This window comes from Lontra canadensis, unplaced genomic scaffold, assembly GCF_010015895.1.
Source record: "Lontra canadensis isolate GAN:19392208 unplaced genomic scaffold, GSC_riverotter_1.0 scaffold30, whole genome shotgun sequence".
NCBI lineage: Eukaryota > Metazoa > Chordata > Mammalia > Carnivora > Mustelidae > Lontra > Lontra canadensis.
In genome coordinates this window covers 13,071,400-13,091,556 of record NW_022631024.1, presented here as the reverse complement: position 1 = coordinate 13,091,556, position 20,157 = coordinate 13,071,400, and the positions used below count along the sequence as shown (strand labels likewise).

Sequence of the window (20,157 nt, the reverse complement as noted above, 5' to 3'; positions counted from 1 at the left end):
GAGTGGTAGAAGCAGAATTTGACTGCACAACTCAAGCTCTCCAGCAGCATCCTCGACTGCCCAAGGCCACCTCAAAGGTGAGGGATATGCAAACATGGATAGGGCGAGGCCATCCTGGTGTTCCTCTCCCACTTGATGGGATCCTAGGAACTGTGAATTGTGAAAGCAAATTTGCTCTAGTAATCCAGGAGCTGGGCTGCACCTGTTCCAGAGGGAGGGTGGGTCCTGGAAATTCCCTCTGACCCAGTGAGTCCCATCGCCTCCACTTGCCTCTCTCACCAGGATGGCTGCATCGTCCACCAGCTCCAGGTGACTTGTCTACAGTTCCTGCCAACTCAGTCTCTACTCAACAACTAATGGGGCCTTTCAGAAATAAAAGCAAGTTGCTCGAAAACTTTCCGTGGCTTCCCACTGTCCTTGGATCAAGTCCCACCTCCAAAAAGGCCTCGTCTTCCGCCATGCTCCCTGTCTCTCCTCAGACAAACGCACTCCTGGGAAGAACTCCCTATAATTGCTCCAGTTATTATTGCTGCCTAACAAATTACCATCAAAACTCAACAGCCTAAACAACCATTTTCCTATCCTCATGGATTCTATGGGCCAAGGATCCAGCTGTAGAATGGTACAGTGGCTCATCTCTGTGTCCGATGCCTGGGGCCTTGGCAGGAAGACTCCAGCAGGAGCTGACTCATGGCTGGGGGCTGGACCTCCCGGCTGTGAGCTGGGGCCCGTGTCACCCCGGGCCTCTGCACAGCAGCTTGCAGGTAGCTGGACTTCCCAGGGTCTAGCCTGGCTCGGGGCTCAAAAGAGAGTTTCCCAGTGAACAAGGCAGAAGCTGCACCGCCTCGTCTCACCCAGGCTTAGATAGCAGGTAGTGTCATTTCCAGTGCATTCCACTGGTTGTAAGGAGGTCACAAACCCACCTGGATTCAAAGGGAGGGGACAGAGACCCTACGTCTCACTGGGACGAGTGTCAAGGTCTCGTGTTGGACTAGGAGATTATTGGGGCCATCTTCAAGAAAGCCATCTGCCACGTGGTCCTTCACACTATTGTCTCTACCCAGACTATCGATTCTCCAACTCGCACCTGCTGACTCTTACCCGTCCGTCAGGCTTCAGCGGAAAGACCACACGCTCGGGGAGCCCGCCCCGACTGCCCAGCTTGAGCCAGCCTCCTGCTGAGAGATCCGCTTAGCACCTAGCACTTCTCATGGGTCTGTCTGTCTGTCTCCCCTCCTGACTACAAGCTCTGTGAGGAGAGCAACTTTGACTTCCTGGTGTCCGCTCAGAGCAGGTTCCCAATAAACACATCCTGGAGAAGACACACGCAAGACAGAGGAGGAAGTGGGGGAGAAGGAAGCACGCCAGCCCCCAGGCTGACGAGGGGCCGCTCCGGAAGGATCGGCTCCAGCCTATGTGCCTCTGCCGCGCCTGAGTCCCCAGCCTCCCGAGGCTTCTGTGCAGCCCACGCACAGGGACCCTCCAGAGTGGGCGGGCACCTTCACCCCCACGGTGGTCATGGGTGGTGCACTGTCCAACCCGACCGTCTGGCTAAGGTTGTCACCTGTAAGCTACTGTGGTCTTCTGGTGAAGACTCGCCTTCTAAAAAGGAACAGAACCAACAGATGACAAAGGGAGCTCTTCTGAGCAGGCTGGGAGGGGCCGAGGCGAGAAGCAGAGTTTGCTCCCAGCCCACACAGGAGGGGCAGTCCTGAGGAACAGAGGACCACAGTGGACGTGCTTGCCCGGGGCCCAGCAACACAGTGCGCTTTGTCTGATGGTAAGGAGAATCCCACCGAAGCTTCTCTCCCGATCTGCACCCGAGCGTCATCACCGCCATCATCACTAAACTTCTCTAAAGAGGAAGGAAGAGTCACCACCAGTATTTCACACAGCTGCTGACCAGGCAGAGACACAAACCTGCACCCCGCTGCTCCCGCCCCGGTACCCGCTGGCCTCCCCCGTCTGCCCGCAGTGCTGACACGTGTGTCCGCAGGATTGCTCACTTCACGGGGCTCTGGCGCGGTCTTCTCCCTTCTGCTCTGACTCTGTGAACGCTCGTGCGCTCCACCTCACTGACAGACCGTGCTGGGGCCTCTCATCACGGGTCCTCGAAGGTCTGGAGGTCACCGCAGAGGTTCTGGGAGTGTGGTCGCGGCCTGCCGCCTCCCGAGTGCTGAGTCCAGCCCGCTGGGGCGCTCCTGTCCTGCACCAAGCCCTCCCCCGCGTGATACCATGGAATCCATGAAGCTAGATCACTGGTCCTGGCTCGTTTACTGACGCATGAAAGGGATGCCAGAACCGTGAAGTGACTTAATCAAGGCCTCTAGGTGGTAAGTGACAGGCGGTTCTCCCATGCACAGCCCCCACCCCCGCCAGCCTGTGGTGTTTCCCGTGTCTCAGGCCACTGCCTCCTGCTAGCTTCAGCACAGATCCCGCTGGCTTCTGTGCACAGCCTTGGGCTCCCTCCCCGGGGTTTAGAGGTGAGAGAGAGGCCTCTAGGAAGGGCACCCATGGGGAGAAGCCATCTGTGCGGGGCTGTCCCCCCAGCTCACCTGGGGCTCTGTGGGGCAGTGCAGGGATGAGGGAACCATCCGGGGGGAGGACCTGCTGCCTGCGCAGCTAGAGCAGATCTAGACCCATCACCTGAGTCAGAGGGGAAGCCGTCTGCCTCGGCAGAGCGCGCTAGTGGCGGGCAGGCCAGGGAGTAGAGCCGGCCCAGCTGCTCGTGCCAGGGAAGGAGGGGACCGGCGAGGAGGGCCGCCTAAGCGGGCTGGGGCGGGAGGGGCCAGGCCAGCTGGGGCTGGAGTTAGTGTGACATCACCAGGCGGCCCGCCTCTGTCTGGGGCTGAGGGGAGGCCCGGAGCCTTTCTGGGGCCTGGGGGATCCTCTTGCACTGGTGGGTGGAGAGAAGTGCCTGCAGCCAACCAGGGTCAGGCTGTGCTCACAGTTTCCTCCGGCGGCATGTAAAGGCTCCACAAAGGAGTGGGGAGTTCAAATGAGGCTGCTGCTGACGGCCTGAGGATGGACCTGGAGCCCTGAGCAGTGCTGCCTGAGTCCCCGACCTGCAGAGCATGGCACTGAGGCAGCCGCCGGCCCCTGCTGGGAGAGGAGGCAGGTTGTAAGCAGCCCCAGCAGGACCCCTGGCCAGCCCCCGCCCCACCCCTGGCCCAAGACCAGCTCTGGAGCACCGCGGAGCAAGCAGAGGCCAGTGAGGCAGGGCTGCTCGGCGGCCAGTCCGGCCTGCGACTCGGGGACCCCTCCTGGAGGCCATGGACAGGCTGCCCTGCTGACGGCTGGGGTAGAGCACTTGAGGAGCTGCCCCGGGGAGTCTAGCAGGAGTGACGAGGTAAGGGGCCAGCTCCATGGCACCAAGGGACAACGGGGCAAGAGGCAGCAGCTGGCCCCATGTCTGGGGGTTCAAGAACCCTGACCCCTCCAGCTGGGGGTGTGTGCAGCTGCACCCCAGAGGGGGTCACTCTTGCTTTCGTCTGGAGCAAAAAAAGTCACTGCTGGGGCAGACCGCGGATACCCAGGCCGAGGGTGGTGTTCTGGGGGCATGAGACCACGGGCTGGGGCTTTGAGAGCTTCCTCTGTAAGCCCTACTGTGCCGCAGACAAAGAGCCTTTGGGGTGAAGGAAGGCGGCTCCTGGGCATGGCCCAGCAGCTGGGGTGTGTGTGTGAGCGCGTTCCTGCGTGTAGGTGTGTGCTTAGGGGGACGGGGTAGCCCAAGGACAGGGAAGACGTTTTGAAGTTTTGGGTTCCTATGCACTCTGCCTAGACCCTATGCCGAGGCAAAAGCAAAAGCAAACACTGTCCTGCCAGAGCCGGGAGCCCTTGTTCAGAAAGTTCCCTGGAGCCCAGCAGCCTCTGCCCACCCCTCAGCTGGAGAGGAGAGGACCAAAGGGGTCGGGAGCTGGAAGGGACACACCAGCTAGAGAGTTCCGTCACCGTGGCTCGGGGCAAAGTGTTGCCCCGGCTTTCCCTGCATGTCCACAGATGCCTGATCCCGCCCAGCACCGGACGGGAGCCCAGGTCTCCAGCGGGCTGGGCTGTCTGTGGCACCGAAAGAAGGGAGGACCAGTCTTCCCCGGCACCCGGCAGGGGTACAGCGCCGGCTCCACATTCCGAGTCCCTTGAAAGCACTCAGCATTAGATAACATTTCCAAACAGAAATTCTTCACTGATCCCTCCCTTCTCCTTCTGTGATATGTGTGTCACGGGTCAGCTATTGCTTCTGCTGTGGGATTATGAGAGCTCCCAGAGGCCAGTTCGGTTACTCAGAAAAGGATCTCCTTTCACCAGGGCTCTGAGGAAAGCCGAGAATGCCACTTCCGAAGCTGGCCAAATGCTCCCCACACGCGCTCTCCCACGGTGAGGCAGAGTGAGGTCGTGCTTGTGAGCTAGCTTCAGATCCCAGCTCCTCTACTCAGCAGCCCCGGGACCCCGCAGGGCACTCAGTCTCTCGAAACCTGTTTCCTTTTCTGCGAAATGGGAGAATGATACCAGCTGTCTCTTAGCATCGGCCAACACACGGCACTCACCCTGGGCCAGACGCTTACCAGCTCGCGGGACCCTCGCAGCCATCCCCCAACAGGGTACTGTTGTTCACCCCCCTTGGCCCCACCTTTACGGGAGGAAGCTGAGGAACGGAGGTTCGGGGATGTGCCCAAGGCCATGGGGTTAGTAAGCGCCAGCACCGGGACTTGAACCCAGCACTCTGAGCCACACTCCACTGCTTTCTAGGAGGAGCACATGGGATCATGCCCAGGATTGCCTTCGCACAGCACCTGCCATGAGGCAAACCCTCAGAAAAAGCTAGGCACGGAGTATCAAACCCATAACAATCAAAGTCTCAGGTACCCAGGTTCTCTCTGTGCTGGACAACCTAGGAGGGCTGTCAGAAAATCCCACCAGGCCAGCCAGCGTGGTGGCCACTACTGCCGCCCATGTGGTGAGGGGGGGTCTTCCCAGGAACGGAGGGGGCCTTTATGTCTGGAGGGAAATGCAACACATCCAGGTCCCTGAAGTCCACGCTAACAGAGGGTGCAGACACCCTCTACCCAAGGGGACCCTGGGTGTATCCTCACCACCCACACGGGCACTCCTCATCTGCCCGTCGGGCTCCTGCCAGAACCGCAGTAGTGAGGAAAGTGAGCTAACTCCATGCCGCAGGAAGACGAGCACCGGGCCTGTCCGAGCGCCGTAGAGGGGGACGCAAGGACTCCTCCCCCGAACCCCACCTCCATCACCACCTCTGACCATATGGAGGCCAACGCTGGTGCGTCTCAGCTTAGGACAGTAGCTTCTCTCCTGTGGGCCCACAGGTCACAGTGGATTCCCTGAACTCCGGAGAGCATTTCATTAGATATGTACGTCTCTGGCACAGGACTCTGGGGCCGCAGAAGCTGCAGGTTTCCCAGCTCCAGGCGGGAACTACAGTGGCTCACTGTGCTCTCCAGGTAGCCCTGACTGACGTCACAGGCCTGCCTAACAAAAATTAGATCAATTACTACTCAATAAAGGCAGCCATGGTAAAACAAGCAAAATGTGTAAAACACATGGCCCAGGAGGGGACTGCACAGTATTGCTTTAAGTTCACGGGCAGAGCAACTAAGTCATTTCTCCATCCCACAGTGATTTACTAAGTACAGGCTGAGCTAAGGAAGCACATGCATTGTCTCAATTCATCCTCAACACAAGCCTAGGAGGCAGGTGCCAGTTTTAGCATCCCAGTTTTCAGATGAGATAACTAAGGCTCGGAGAGGTTAAGTAACTTGCCCAAGGTCACACAGTTGGTGATGATACGGTTCTTGAACCCTGGTCAGCCTGGCTCCCAAGTCTATACTTTTCCCCTCCTCACTCCACTGCCCCGGTCATGGTATCCTGACTTCTCTTTTCCTGACCCCGTCACTGGGTCCCCCAGCAGCCAAGTCCGTTCTGGCTGCTGTCCTACCGAATGCTCACACCACGCCATCTGCAAACCACGTGTACCTGCCTTCGATGCATCACCTGCTTGTGAAAGAGGCCTCTCTCTGACACAGAACAGGCTTTATCCACCCCTTCTTACAGATGAGCCTCCGCACAGCTACGCGGCACCATAGGACCCTGGCACCGGCTCAGTGGGGCGGAGCCTCGGGCAAATTTCACCTACGTGTCTGAGATACCATTCATGTGTTTCCTATGTCCCTACTTGGAGAGTCTGCAAGCTGCAGGACCAGCGTGCAGGTCCTCACGGTCTGCGCTGCCACACTCGAGCAATTCTGACCACATCAGGGAGGCAGCAACCGGTAGCTACCTTAGAACGAACAGCAGCAGCCCGCCCAAGGCAGGCACATCCAGCTTCAGGCCTCTCTGAATCATAGCCCATTTCACCCGAAGTGGTCTCAACGGACAGCAGTCAGATGTGGAGGGGCTCTGCTGGTGGGGCTCAGGGCCCACTGGAAGGAGGCAGAAGGTGAATCTAGCAATCACACAGACGTACAACGGTAAGAGACCTGTGACGAGGGGGCACAGGGCACCAAATGAGTGGTGCTGTCCCCATTTTACACAGGAGGAAACTGAGGCTCGGAGGTTGTAGCATCTCTGCCAACGTTCCTCCGAAAAGCAAGGATTCAAACCCAGCCCACTGCCATCCTGGATAGACACACTGGGGAAATCTTAAGAATGAATCACATCATTGAATAGCATTCTTGTCTGTGAATTTATATAAAATACCCCAAATAGAAGGGTTAGTCAGCCGCTGGCAACTGGGAGTTTGTGGTGATAGATAGGTCACATCAGAAACTCATGCCAAGAGTAGTTTCTATAACAAAACCGTATTCCCTAATATTGACTGTAAACCATAGGATGGATTTAACAACAGCCTGGGGTGGGGGGCGGCAGTTAAAACTTTACAACGTTCTGTTACATCAATTGTAAGACACATCCTGATCACAGAAATGTTCACATGTTGGGTGGGGGGAGTCCGGCCTCTCACAATCAAGCTATTGTGTTAGGTCTGTTCTCCAGCGAAACCAACCGGCCTGTCTTGGGGCCAGCAGCCCCAGAGCCTCAGCCTCCTCCTGCTGCCTAGTCCTCCAGAAAGGCAGGCACAAGATCCCCAAGAAGAGCCCAGAGAGGGAGCGCCTGGGTGGCTAAGTTGGGCGTGGGACTCTTAGTTTCAGCTCAGGTCATGATCTCAGGGTCATGGGATGGAGCCCTGAATAGGCTCTGCACTGGGCGTAGAAACTGCTTGGAATTCTATCTCCCTCTGCCTCTCTCTCTCTCTCTTTAAAGGGTGGGGGGAGCCCAGAAGGAAGTCTGTCCTTATCTCTCAGAAGCACCTGAGGAACAGTTCAGTTCCAGAAAAGACCGAAATCCTGCCTGAGGTGGCCCCAGTCCAACCTCCACGAGGGAAAGCTGGTATCTCTTAGTCACTGCGGGACCTCCATGACTCGGGGCTGGGCAGAGAATGGATGTGTGGAATGGATGAATGAATGAATGAATGAATGAATGAATGAAGCAAGCCAGCCTCAGACCCTGACAAACAAGCCTCTCGGTCCCATGGTGCCACATAGTTCCCCTCTGTGTTGTCGAGCCAAGGCCCCTTTGGGGTGCCTCTACTCCCACCTTGTGCCCACCCCAATCCTCACCCCAGCTGGAGCTGCCCTGCCAAGGTACTGATCACCATCCCCTCTGTTCTCTGTCCCGCCAACCACCCTGGGCCTCTTGAGAACAGGGACCTACCCCGTTCCTGCTCTGTCTCCAGCCCCAGCATGTGGCTGAGACAGGGGAAATGCTCGGGAAATACATGCAATGAATGGAATCCTTGAAGTGCCATTCTGGCTGTTGGGTATTTGGAGGGGAAACAACCCTGACCCCACTTTTAGCAGCTCACATCTGGGGTGCACAACCAGATGAGGTTGGTCTGGGGTGCTGTGATGGGTGCTGTGATGGGTGCACGGCTGTTCCTGGGGGCAGAGGAGGAAGGGGGCCTCACTGTGGATGGTGGCTTCACAGGGAAGTGGATCTGGGAGGTCAAGTGAGAGAGGGAGACAGATGTGTGCCTCAGGCAAGACAGGGGGGAAGGCGCTGGGGCAAAAAGAAGAGCATGTGCAGAGAGAGGTAGGGAGCCTAAGCGTGAGCACAGAGGCCCTGTCCTAAAGCAGGACACCAACACGACCAGCCAGAGCCTTAGACGGACGGGCCTGGAGCCGCCTGCACCCTGGAGGGCAGGGGAGCGAGGGCCCAAAGGCAGGGGGGCCAGTTAGGACTGTGTGGGTAAGAAACCTGGCTCTGGGGTAGACAAACTTGGTTCCAGGCCTGGCCTCACCACTTGGTAGCCCTGTGGCCCTGGGCAAGTGACTTCATCCTTTCCCTCTGTCTCCTCTTCTGTGAGATTAAAATAATCATAGGCCCAACCTCACAGAGTTACTGGGATCTGAGAGGTAGGCACAGAATGTGCTTGTCCCGGTGCTCAAGGGATGAGTCTAGGCCAACAGGCCGAGGTGGCCTTAGGTGCTAAACCGCTTGGCCTGGCCTAGAAAAGCAGTTCCAGGCCAGGCCCACAATCCCCAGGAAGCCACCGTGGGGCAGCACTGTCTGCCCCGTCCCCAGCTTCTCCCTCTCATCTGAGGCTCGCCCAGTTCCCAGGCTCCAGAGCAAACCAGGCATTGCCGGAAACGCAGCAGCCAACTCAGAAGCCGGGCTCTGACATGGCTTCTTCAGACTTTCCCCTCCTCGGCTCTGTTGGCTGGGGCTCCTGGCACAGAGGGCTCAGTGCGCAGGCTTTGGGGGAATCTCAAAATGGTTCCCAAATAACGCATCGTGAAAAAGTAACAGCAGCATCCTTGGCCCCCTGGCAAAGGCAACTAGCTCCCCACTGCCTAACCACATCCCGCCTTGCCCTATGATCTCACAGTATGACCACAACCCACCTCCTCCATGAACTCAGTCAGCCCTCCCCTGGAGCCATCTGCTCCCCAGAGGCAGAAGGATGAGAGCCCAGGGCATCAGGCAGATTCAACCCCCACACTGCTACTCTCCCAGGTAAATGGGTCGGATCCAACACTGCCTCCCTGTCTGGCTCCTGCCTCTGTTCCCACCACCCATGACAGGGCCAGACCGGGGCTGTCACAGTGCACGATGACTGGCTGGAGAGGAAGGCTAGGGGATGGGAGGCTGGACAGCTGAACAAATGGCTCATTTGAAGGTCTTAGGAGAGCTGAGCTGGCAGGGTCTGGGAACTGGCTCCAGACTCCTTGGGTGCCCACACGGCCTTCTGGTGGGGAATGAATCACAGGATCCTAGGCTGGGAGGGGATGGCAGTTGGAGATGCGGCTGTTCCCTCCCTGGCCCCCAGGCTAGCAGTGAATCACCTAGGACAAGCGAGGCACAGTTCCTTCGGGTTTTCTAAGGTGAGGACGCCACTGCTCATCCTAGATGCCCATTTTGGGGTCTTGCCACTTGGATAATCAAGAAGCTGTTTCTAACATCCAACAAAACCCCCCCTTGTACTGACCTGAAAGCCATTTCTACTGATTTAGTCAACAGCAACTAAGAAGCAATCTGCATCCTGGCCGTGAAGCCCACAGACAAGCACCTTTTGTTTGTTCGTGCTGGCCAGAGAGACAATCTCGGAGGAAGTGAGGGCATGGGCACTGCAGTTGACAGCGGAATCCCGTCCTGACATTTATTTCAAGGGACCTCAGACAAGGGACCTCTCTGGACCTGGGTTTACTCTCCTGCAAAATGCAGATAATATTTCTCTTCTCCTTGGTGTGAAGGGACCATACAATTTGGTACCCAATCGGGACACTTTTGAAAGGAAGAGGGGCTGCTATTCATAATTACGTAAGATAACGGGCCTCAGCGGGGGGCAACCTTATGCACGGGCCCGGAAGTGCCAGTGAGAAAGGGCACACCAGGCACACGGTGAGTTTGCCACAAACAAACAAGGACTGTTGTTATCTATGCTTTTGGTTATATGGTCAGCTGGGCCCTCTGGGGCCCCTTCTGGAATTTTCCTTGATCTAGATCCCTCCCACATCCTGGATCACCAGTTGGTTTGGGTACCATCCCACTGGTACAATATACATCCTCAACAGCCCCAGTAGGAAAAGCTGTCAACTTTGAAGTTTTGATTTTTTTCTTCTTGGTCCTGATGTTGCCTTAACAATCACAATTTGTGCTCAGGTCCAACAGACTTATTCAAGGAGAGGTCGAGTTGCTAGCTTCCCCAAAGCCAGACGCCAGGGGCCAGCCAGGCACACTCAGAGGCAGGTGGCAGCTCCAGAGGCCTGCACTGCCTTGGCAGGGGCCCACTTCCCAGGCCTCCTGCAGGGCCTCTGGTCTGGGCTCATCCTCAGCCTTCTATGATAATAGGATGATGGGGCAGAGCTGGCAACAGAGGAAGGGGCAGGTTCTGAGAGGCCCTCACATGGGACTCTAGCCTAGGTGGTGACACTGTGAGAGCTGGCTTGAATCCAGAGGTTTTCCTGGGGTCAGCTCTCCTGAGGATCCCAGGAGCTCTTCTGTTCTTCCCTGGCCTATGGGGGTCAGAGAGCAATCTCTTTTGAGTGTCCTGTCACTCCAGCACTTTTCTTTCCATATATTCAGCACGGTATATTTTAGGGTTCTGTTACTGGCTCCACTACTTAGTAATTTGGTGACTGTGGGCAAAATGACTCATGGTCTTAGAATCTCAATAGTTTCCTCACCTGAAAATGGGGTAATTGTCAGCCCTGCTGTTAGTCTTAAAAGCATCTTTGTGGGTATTAGAAAATGGCTGTAATATAAATATCCCAAACTACAAAGATTGTTGAGTATGAGCTGTGCTCCCTAGAGTTGCATAGTGCACAACTTGGGCCACCATGCATGGCAGCCCTGAAATAACAGTGCTTCCCTCCTGAAGTTGTTGGGAGGAATAAGTAAGATCACGTTTATAAAGTGTTTGAGTCACAATGACAACTGACTGTAGTTATCCTCCTGAGTGTTTGAATTTCTGTCATTCCTAACCCCTGGCAGTACCAGCTTCTGCTGCAGGTCATGATACAGAGCTCCATCTTATAAAAACGATTCTTCCCACAAAGTGGCCCCATACCTGGGTTGTGGTGCCGTGAGTGGGACGTGGACACACGGTGTGTGGCCTCACTGCACCAGGCCAAGCAGGGACGCTCCGGGCTGCACACCAGAGGCTGGGTGGGACCCAAGCCCAGGGGAGGCCGCCTCCCCATGTGCAGGCGCCGTCATGTGGCTTGGTCACACCAGCTCCACTTGTGGGGAGGGAAACCCGCACATAATGGAAACTCCTCACAATACAATGTGGAAAAGCAATTTCAAGAATCATTTTATTTTCATTTTGAAGCCAAGGAAAACAGTTGGAGTTGCTTTTCTTTGTTGGTCAGAGGAAGAAATTGAGGAGCACTGCTTTGATTGCAATGGAGTTCTTCTCCAGGCCTAAGATGGCTGGAATGCTGGGGAGGGTTATTTCTCTTGGGTTGTAATTGGTTGAATAAATATCGAGAAAGCAAAAGTAAACAAACTCATTACTGCCCATTAAGAACTGCCAAAGTAGCAGAAAACTGAAGAGGGGGGTTAGAATCTGTAAGGAAAACAAATGACTCTAAAGCCAAGGCCAGTGCAAAGAGTACAGCCCTCGGCGTGAGGCTGACCGGAGCTCTCGGCTGGGTCAGCTTCAGCTCTTATCTGCTCCATGCTCCTGGGCAAGTCACTTAGCCTGTCTGGGATTCTGTGACCCCATTCACAAAGTAGAAGTGGGGGACAACCACCTGGCGAGACTACCTGTGACAGTATGTGTCAGGCACCCAGCACGGGATCCTGTTCCTTTCCTTCCTTCTGTAACCCACCTGGCCCCAAAGTCACTCCTGCCAAGCCCAGACCCCAAGGAAAAGTAGCAGGACGACCCAGAATCGTGAGCCTCACAACGGGTGGCACCACTAGCAACGCCATCTTGAGCGAGATACCAGACACTCTCCGGAGAGGAGGCAGTTTCCTCACCCTCAAAACGGCACAGCGCAGCTAACTAGCTCTGACTGTTGGGATGACGGAATGAGATGATGCGCGTGCAGGCCCTGGGAACCTGAAAACCTGTATGAGTGTTAATGATCAAGACTAGTGCTCTTTTCAATCGAACAATCACGAGAAATGCTCCTTCAAGACAGCACAGCCCTGCGCTGCATCTGCCTGCCTCTTGCTTCCCCGCTCTTGCCCGGCACCACGTAAAATACAGGGAGAGCAGGACAGCCGGACCCAGGCTGACCAGAGGGCAGTTTTAGGGCTGGGCGGTGAGGCCAGACACACCTCCTGCTCACCGCTCAGCTGCCGCACGGGTGCAAGTCCCGCCTCTGAGAAATGGGAGGAGCCTTGACTGTGGTCTCTCGCCCAGGGGGCAGGGTCGGCGCTCCTCCCTGAGCCCGACTTTGTAGTCTGCCATCAGGCCGCTATCGTGTTATTACCATCTCTAGTTTGGGAAGCATTTCTATGTCCCTAAGTAGCGTGTGAGGTGGGTTAGATCGCCCCGTTTCACAGAAGAGGCTCAGCCTTCAGGATCACAAGTCCAAGGGCAGAGGCTTTGCTAGGGAAGTATGGGAGGGGACAGGACTCAATGATAAAGAGTGCTACCCTGCCAGGTCTTGAGGCCAGGGAAGGTCTGGAAGCCAACCCTTTTCTGGAGCCAGGTTGCCTCCCTGGGCCTCTGGCAGTTTCTCGGCCAAGGCAGAGGCCCGCACCAGCATCAGCACTGGCACCCGGCACCGGGAACACAGCGAGGTGTTTGTCACCACCACTCTCAGGTGAGCGGTGGCGGGGATGGCACGGGCCTGCCCGCCCTAGCCTGTGGCGCTGCTCCTCCCCATTGTTCTGGGCCAGGCGTGGCCACGGGGCTGGCGCGGGAGCAGCCGGAGCACTTTGGAAACCAGGCAAACACTCACAAACTCAGCCTGGTTTCCACTAACGTCACTGCAGCCCTACCTCAGGGCCCAGCCCCCACCAAAGGCTGCCGAACACCTTTCTCTGCGCAGCCCCAAAGGCTGAGGGGCCACAGAACCACATGTAGGCCTCCTCCTTCCAGCAGAAAATAATTGTGAGTGGCTCCAGGAGCCCAGGGGCTGTTGTGGGACAGCCGGCCAGCGAGGGCAAGGTGGAGCCCGGACCTGTAGGCCGCTCACCAGAGAAGCCCCACGGGTGCCTGGGTAAATTAACATAAAGTCAGAAGGAGATCATGCTAATCCTTTTTTTTGGACTGAAGGCCAGATTAAGTACATTTCTGTGTAGTCAGTAAGAGTTCAAAGGCTGGAATACGTGAGATCAGACACGGGAAGCTTTCCTGACCCCTCCCGTTATCCCTAGTTCTGCTATTCCCCAGATGTGTGATCTCAGGCAATTCACTTAGCCTCTTTGGGTCTCAGTTCCCTCTTCTGTAAAATGGAAATGACAAGAGAATCTTGACAGTATCTACCTTGTGAGGATACATCAAAGTAGAAAATGCTTGCAAATGTTTTGGGCAGGAGCAGGTACACAGCAGGGACTCGGTAAATAGATTCTATGGATGTTACCGAAAAGCCTAAGGAATGGCCTCCGAGGTGCCTGGGGGGCTCAATCGGTGAAGCGTCTGCCTTTGGCTCAGGTCATGATCTCAGGGTCCTGGCATTGAGCCTCCTATCAGGCTCCCTGCCTGGCGGGGAGTCCGCTTCTCCCTCTCCCCTCCCCCCTGCTCATGCTCTGTCTCTGTCTCTCAAATAAATAAATAAAATCTTTGAGAGAAAGAAAGAAAGGAAGGAAGGAAGGAAGGAAGGAAGGAAGGAAGGAAAGAAATGGCCTCCTCCTGTACCTCTGGACCCTCCGGACCCTCCGGCAATCACCTGCACAGGGGTCCCCTGGCCCTGACGCTCCGAGCCCTCTCATCTGCGCGGCAGCCCTGGGCAGGCGTGCCTTTTACTCAGGCCAGAAACACTGACTGAGCGCCTGCCTGCCCAGTCCAGGCCTCGTGCTTGGCGCTGCAGACGGTGCGGACCACCCCCTGCCCTCGCAGCGGTTCCATTTACGGGGTGGGGAAATGGTCGACATGCAGACGATGTGGGAAGGTTACAATTTTAGATAATAGGGTTGGGCCTCACTGGGTAGGTGGCATCTCAGGAGAGACCTTAAAAGAGGTGAGGGAGTGGGCGACGAGGCAAGGGGTAAGAGTGCTCCGGACAGGGGACAGCATACAAAGGCCCGGAGTCAGAAGTGTGCGCGGCGAGCGAAGGACCGCCTGGGAGGCTGCGGGCGCAGGAGCAGGGGGCTGAGAGGGGTCAGAGAGGAGGCCAGAGAGGGAGGGGGGCCAGATCCAGGAGAGCCAGAAATGCCTTCTAAGCTTTTTCTCTGAGATGAGGGGCTCCCAGGGGATTCCAAGTAGAGGATCAGACTTTTTTGAAAGGGTCACTCTGGCTGCTGGGCTGAGGACCGAGGGCAGGAGCAGGTCCAGCAGCAGGCAGACAGGTCAGGTGAGAGGCGAAGATGGATTGTACCAGGGAGCAGCAGCAGGATTCTGAGAATACGCCCAGGATATTGCTATTACGATTTGGTGGTGAACTAGATGCAGGATATGAAAAAAAGAGGAATCAAGGATGACTTCAAGGTTGCTGGCCTGAGCAACTGGAAGAGCCAAGTTGCCAAGTTGCCATTTACTAATGTAGGAGAACCCAGGCTGAGCATGTTGAGACGGAGGTGTGGGGACACCAATTCACTTCCAGACAGGTTAAGCCTGAGATGCCTAGTGGATGGTCGAGTGGAAATGTCAAAGGGGCAGTTGGATGTATGCGTCTGGAGTCAAAGGGGGAGGTCTGGGCTGGATAAATAGATGTGGGAGTTAGCAGAGCCTGAAAGTCACAAGACTGGATGAGATCACTGACATAAACAAGAGGTCTGAGGACTGAGCTCTGGGTCCCCCAGGACAGGAACAGGAGGAAGAACCAGCAAAGGAGACAGAAAGGGCAGCCAGTGAGAAAGGAGGAAAGGGTGATCTTCAGGAAAGGAAGGCTAAGAAGGGAGTGATTGACCACATCACCCAATGTGGGGAGGCAAGTACTAATGAAGACCAAGAATAAGCCATTTGGCCTGGCAAGTGAGGCCACCGGTGACCCTGTCCAGAGTACTTGGAGGAGGGGAGGGGCCGGGCCTGATGGGAGTAGGCTCAAGAGAGAACAGGAAGAGAGGCACTTTCTGGAAACTGAGTACAGACAACCCTTCGGGGGGGGGGTTGCTAAAATGGGGAGCAGAGAAATGGAACAGTAGCTGGAGAGGGGGATGTGAGATCAAGAGAGGGTTGATTTTCTTTGAGAGAAGTAACAGCACGATTATAGGAAAAATGTGATCACGCAGGAGAGATGGGAGAGAAATGCCAGAGCAGTGTCCTTGAGTAGGCGAGAGGAGGGATCTGTGCACGTCTGTCCCCTCCCTCTTGGCCCGGCCAACTCCTGCTCATCCCTCAAGGGGTCCCTGTAAAGGTCACTTTCTCAGGGAAGCTTTCTCGAATCGTCCGATTAGGTCAGTTCCCTGCTCTGCCCTTTCGCAGCACATGTTACTGCTGCTCCGCGGCTCTTTGGGGCCGTGGTGCGTGAGGCCCGTGAGGGCAGGGCTGCCTCTGGGCTGTTTGCAGCCGCTCATCCAGCAGCCGGCATGCTGCCTGGCACACCACGGATGTTTGATGGTCCAAGAGCAGAACTGAAACAACTCCAGAGACACGTGTCTGTCTTCCGCTTCCGCCGGCCGTAATCACGCTGCGGCAGCAGGGCCTTGCAGTCACTGGCTCCTGCAAATATTTGGACTTACAAGAGCTCGGTTGTTTGTTCTTGTCTGGGCTTATAGCTTGTCTCTAACACACAGACCAAAGCCATGTGGCTGGACACATCCTCCCACTGACACTGTCCACTTCCAACTGAACACATTCCATGCCATGTCCTGCGATTCGAGCATTTAACAAATATCGGCTGAAAGCCTGCTTAGTGCAGCATCCTGGGGACACAGGAATCAGCCACAGCGCCTGCCCTCATAGAGTGCGGAGTCCAGTAGCGGAGATCCCACAGAACCCCTGTGCACAACTGTGTCCGGTGCCACACCGGGAAAACCCAGGGGGTTACGAACGTGTCGAATGGGGTGGGAGGGAGGGCAGAGAAAGGAGGCAGAAAGGAGACCAGCCAGGCCTTCCTCTGCCTCCCTGCCCCAGCTTCGAGCTGCCCTCATGTGGCTCTCAGGCTTGGGCCAGGAGACTGGCGAGGGGACTGGGCTTCGGGGCTGGCTCCGGGAGTGCCAGGGCTGTGGCCTCCTGCCTTCAGATGCCCTGGTCCCCTCCCGTTTCCTCTCTACCTCTGCTGAGGCCTGCCTGTCTCCTTCTGCAGCTTCCGGAAGGGCTCCCTCCTGAAGCTGCATTTTTGGAGAGAGCTGCCTGGCGAGAAGGCCGAGCTCATTCATGGCACAGGCCGCGGGCAGAGACAACAGCGTTACTGAATCTCCCTTCTGTTTACTTTCAGGTTTTCCTAGGCTCTGTTCGCCAAGAGGAGCCACCATTTTGCAAGGACCATGAGGCCGCTGTGCGTGACGTACTGGTGGCTGGGACTGCTGGCTGCCGTGGGGGCAGCTGTGGGCCAGAAGGAAGGCTTCGAGGGCGCCGAGGAGGGCTCGCCCGGCGAGTTCATTTACCTGAACAGGTACAAGCGGGCCGGCGAGTCTTCGGACAAGTGCACCTACACCTTCATCGTGCCCCAGCAGCGGGTCACGGGCGCCATCTGCGTCAACTCCAAGGAGCCCGAGGTGCTCCTGGAGAACCGCGTGCACAAGCAGGAGCTGGAGCTGCTCAACAGCGAGCTGCTCAAGCAGAAGCGGCAGATCGAGACGCTGCAGCAGCTGGTGGAGGTGGACGGCGGCATTGTGAGCGAGGTGAAGCTGCTGCGCAAGGAGAGCCGCAACATGAACTCGCGGGTCACGCAGCTCTACATGCAGCTGCTGCACGAGATCATCCGCAAGCGGGACAACGCGCTGGAGCTCTCCCAGCTGGAGAACCGGATCCTCAACCAGACGGCCGACATGCTGCAGCTGGCCAGCAAGTACAAGGACCTGGAGCACAAGTACCAGCACCTGGCCACGCTGGCCCACAACCAGTCCGAGATCATCGCGCAGCTCGAGGAGCACTGCCAGCGGGTGCCGGCGGCCAGGCCCGTGCCCCAGCCACCCCCGGCCACCCCGCCCCGGGTCTACCAGCCGCCCCCCTACAACCGCATCATCAATCAGATCTCCACCAACGAGATCCAGAGTGATCAGAACCTGAAGGTGCTGCCTCCCCCGCTGCCCACGATGCCCACCCTCACCAGCCTCCCGTCTTCCACAGACAAGCCATCCGGTAAGTCCTTCAGGGAGGGAGCCCGCTCCAGCGGGGGCCTCAGAGCCAGGCAGCAGGCTTCCCTCGGCTGAGAACACAAGTGGGGGAAAAGCCACGGCGAGCTGAAGCCGGGCCAACAGACTTGCGCAATCCCCCCAGCGATCCCTTGGGCCCAGGCCCGGTAGCGATAGGGTGAGGGGTGCCCATGTTCCTTAGATGGATGCTCCAAGGTAGAACCAGGAAACGGGGAGAGTCTCAGAAGAGAACAAATGTTCTCTGGCTTCTGACGGGAACAAGCCCCAGGCCTGTAGTTTTCTGGGCTCTGCTGAGATGCCGTACCCTGGCAAACAGGATGTCTCTCCTGCAAGGTGCGGCTCTTGTACCGCGCCTGGCACAGATCTGGCGATCGGTAAATACTCACCAAAGAAACAAGAAGCCAAAAGAAAGGAAAGTGTTCTCATGGCACAAGTAGGATAAACACACTGTAGGGGCTGGGGGTGGGAAGGAGTACCTTCCGAAGCCCATGCATTTGCTAGAGTTTGCTGCTGTCTCGACTTTTCAGTGACAATTCATATACTCCTAAATACACAGTTCACCTTTAAATGTGGTAATTCTCACATATCATTATGGGGGTGGAAAGGGGTTGCTGGAATGTTCTGAAGCTTGATCAGAGTACCAGCATTGGGCACTCCTTGTGGAAGGTTAACGGAAAAGAAGAGCAACTTGCTCACAGGCTCAGGATCCTCAGGCCTTCTAGGTCTGGATTTGAATTCAGGCCTTCTAGGGCTGACTCCTCTGTGCTCTGGGGCTCTGGGGGGAGCATGAGCCCAGCCTCTTGAAGCTCAGCCTCTCCTTCATCCGGGCCCCTGTGAGCCTTCCAGATGGGCTGTCAGACGAGAACTGGACTGATCTTTGCAGGAACTAACCACATATCTGCTCCAAGTCAGTGATTTTGGTACCACTTTGTTGTGTAAGTGGGGAGATATTTTTACTGAAAATACCCTGATTTACACTTATTTCACACTTCTGAAAATAACCACAGTACTGGGAAGAGCAGCTTCTTGCTAATTCCAGAAAGGGGGTGGCCCGTGCAAAGATGAGGGCAACACTGTTGGCAGGTCCGCAGCGGGCAGCACCCACCTCCAGCACCTCACAGCCCACAGGAAGGCCCTCTGCTGTGTCGTGGGTTGAGAACACATGCTTTGAACGGACTGACCTGGATTCAAATTCTGATTCCCCCACCGATTAGCTCTGGGATATCAGGCAAGTCACCTTGCAGAGCCTCTGTTTCCTGTTTCAATCTGACAACTGGGGATAGATTAACATAATGCCCACCCAAAGATGAGAGGAAATACTGCAAAAAAAAAAGAAAAAGAAAAGTGTCTGGAATGGCGCTTGGGCCCATGGAAAGTCTCAGTACGTGGTAGCTCTCAGTTTCCTTCCGTTTTGGTTTCTTTATCTTAAAGCAAGGAGATTGAAATAAATAAACAGTCCCTTTTTAGTGCTGGCATTCTATAGCAGATGACTGGCTCATCTGTACATATGTCTGTTTTAAATCAGAAGCTCCAAAAGAGAGGGCAGAGTGTGCTAATATGTCTTGACAGAACGCCCAGAGGGTAAGACGTGCCCTTGGGGACCAAATGAAGACTCCACTGAAAGTCATACTCCTAGTGTCTGGCAGACCTCAGTGGCTACCCAACAGACCTCCTCTCGCTTTAGCATCTCTGGATTCTGAGTCAATGATTTCACGACGTCCCTGAGCTTGCACTGAGCTGAAAGGGTAATAATAGTGTAAGAAGAAAGACCTGGCTCAGGGCGCCTGGCTGGTTCAGTCGATTTAGTGTCTGCCTTCGGCTCAGGTCATGGTCCCAGGGTCCTGGGATCGAGCCCCACATCAGATTCTGTGCTCCGTGGGAAGCCTGCTTCTCCCTCTCCTTCTGCCTGCCGCTCCCCGTGCTTGTTCGCTCTCTGTCATATAAATAAAATCTTCAAAAGGAAGACCTAGGTTTGCACCCACCTCTTAGTAGTGGTTTGCTTGTGAGGAAGTTACTTTGCTCCCCTGAGCCACCATTTTTCCCCTCTGTAAAATGGGAACAGGAGTTTCAACACCGCAGGGTCGTTGTGGAAACGTAGTGCAATCAGGCATGTGATATTACGTCACGTGGGGCAGCCAACCACAGCCGCGCACCTGCTCTGTGCTGGTCACGGAGCCAGGCTGGGGGGAGCCGGTGAAAGCCCTGATCCTGACCTCTAGGAACTCGGTCTGGGGGAGGTGGCAGATGTGCGAATGCACAAGGACCTACATGGTGCCTACAGGTTCTATCCCTCCAAATCGGCACGTCAGATGTGACAAAGGATTTTCTTGACAGAGCAGCCGCCAAGGCCAGAATTTCCAGAATGTTGTAAGAATTGATGGGACCTGCATAACAGAGTACCTGAAAGCAGGAGTGCAGTGGAAATCATGAGCTGTGCAGTCACGGTGGTGACACCCCAGTGTGCTGAGGGCCCCGCAGAGCGGCGAATGAGGGGCTGTGGGGACACGGAGGTGGCACATGTGACTGAGTCTACCTGGACGAGAGGGGAGAAGCTGGACAGAGATGGGACTCCTGTATTGCATCTTGAATGATTTGTAAGAGTTTACCGGACAGACCAAGGAGTTGGGAAACAGGGTTACCAGCACGCCCCCGAAGGAGAAGAGTCTATGCAAAGCCCCCAGGTCATGGCCCTAGTCCTGACACCACCAATGGTTTGGATGCCGCTTCCTCACAGTCCTAGTCCAGCGTGGGCTGTGTGCATTCCAG

The 20,157-nt window shown here is 56.0% G+C and overlaps 2 protein-coding genes across 11 annotated transcripts in view; one reads left to right on the top strand and one right to left on the bottom strand.

The window, feature by feature from the left end:
- RALGPS1 (Ral GEF with PH domain and SH3 binding motif 1) overlaps positions 1-20,157 on the bottom strand; it is a 268,752-nt gene that overhangs the window by 92,996 nt on the left and 155,599 nt on the right. The gene's annotated exons all lie outside the window — the stretch shown is intronic.
- The window catches only part of ANGPTL2 (angiopoietin like 2), a 35,015-nt gene continuing 17,703 nt past the window's right edge, over positions 2,846-20,157 (top strand). Inside the window, exons 1-2 of the mRNA XM_032865902.1 lie at positions 2,846-3,349; positions 16,512-17,377. Of these exons, the coding sequence (XP_032721793.1) occupies positions 16,561-17,377 (817 nt within the window). The 5' untranslated portion in view covers positions 2,846-3,349; positions 16,512-16,560. The remainder of the gene's footprint in view (positions 3,350-16,511; positions 17,378-20,157) is intronic.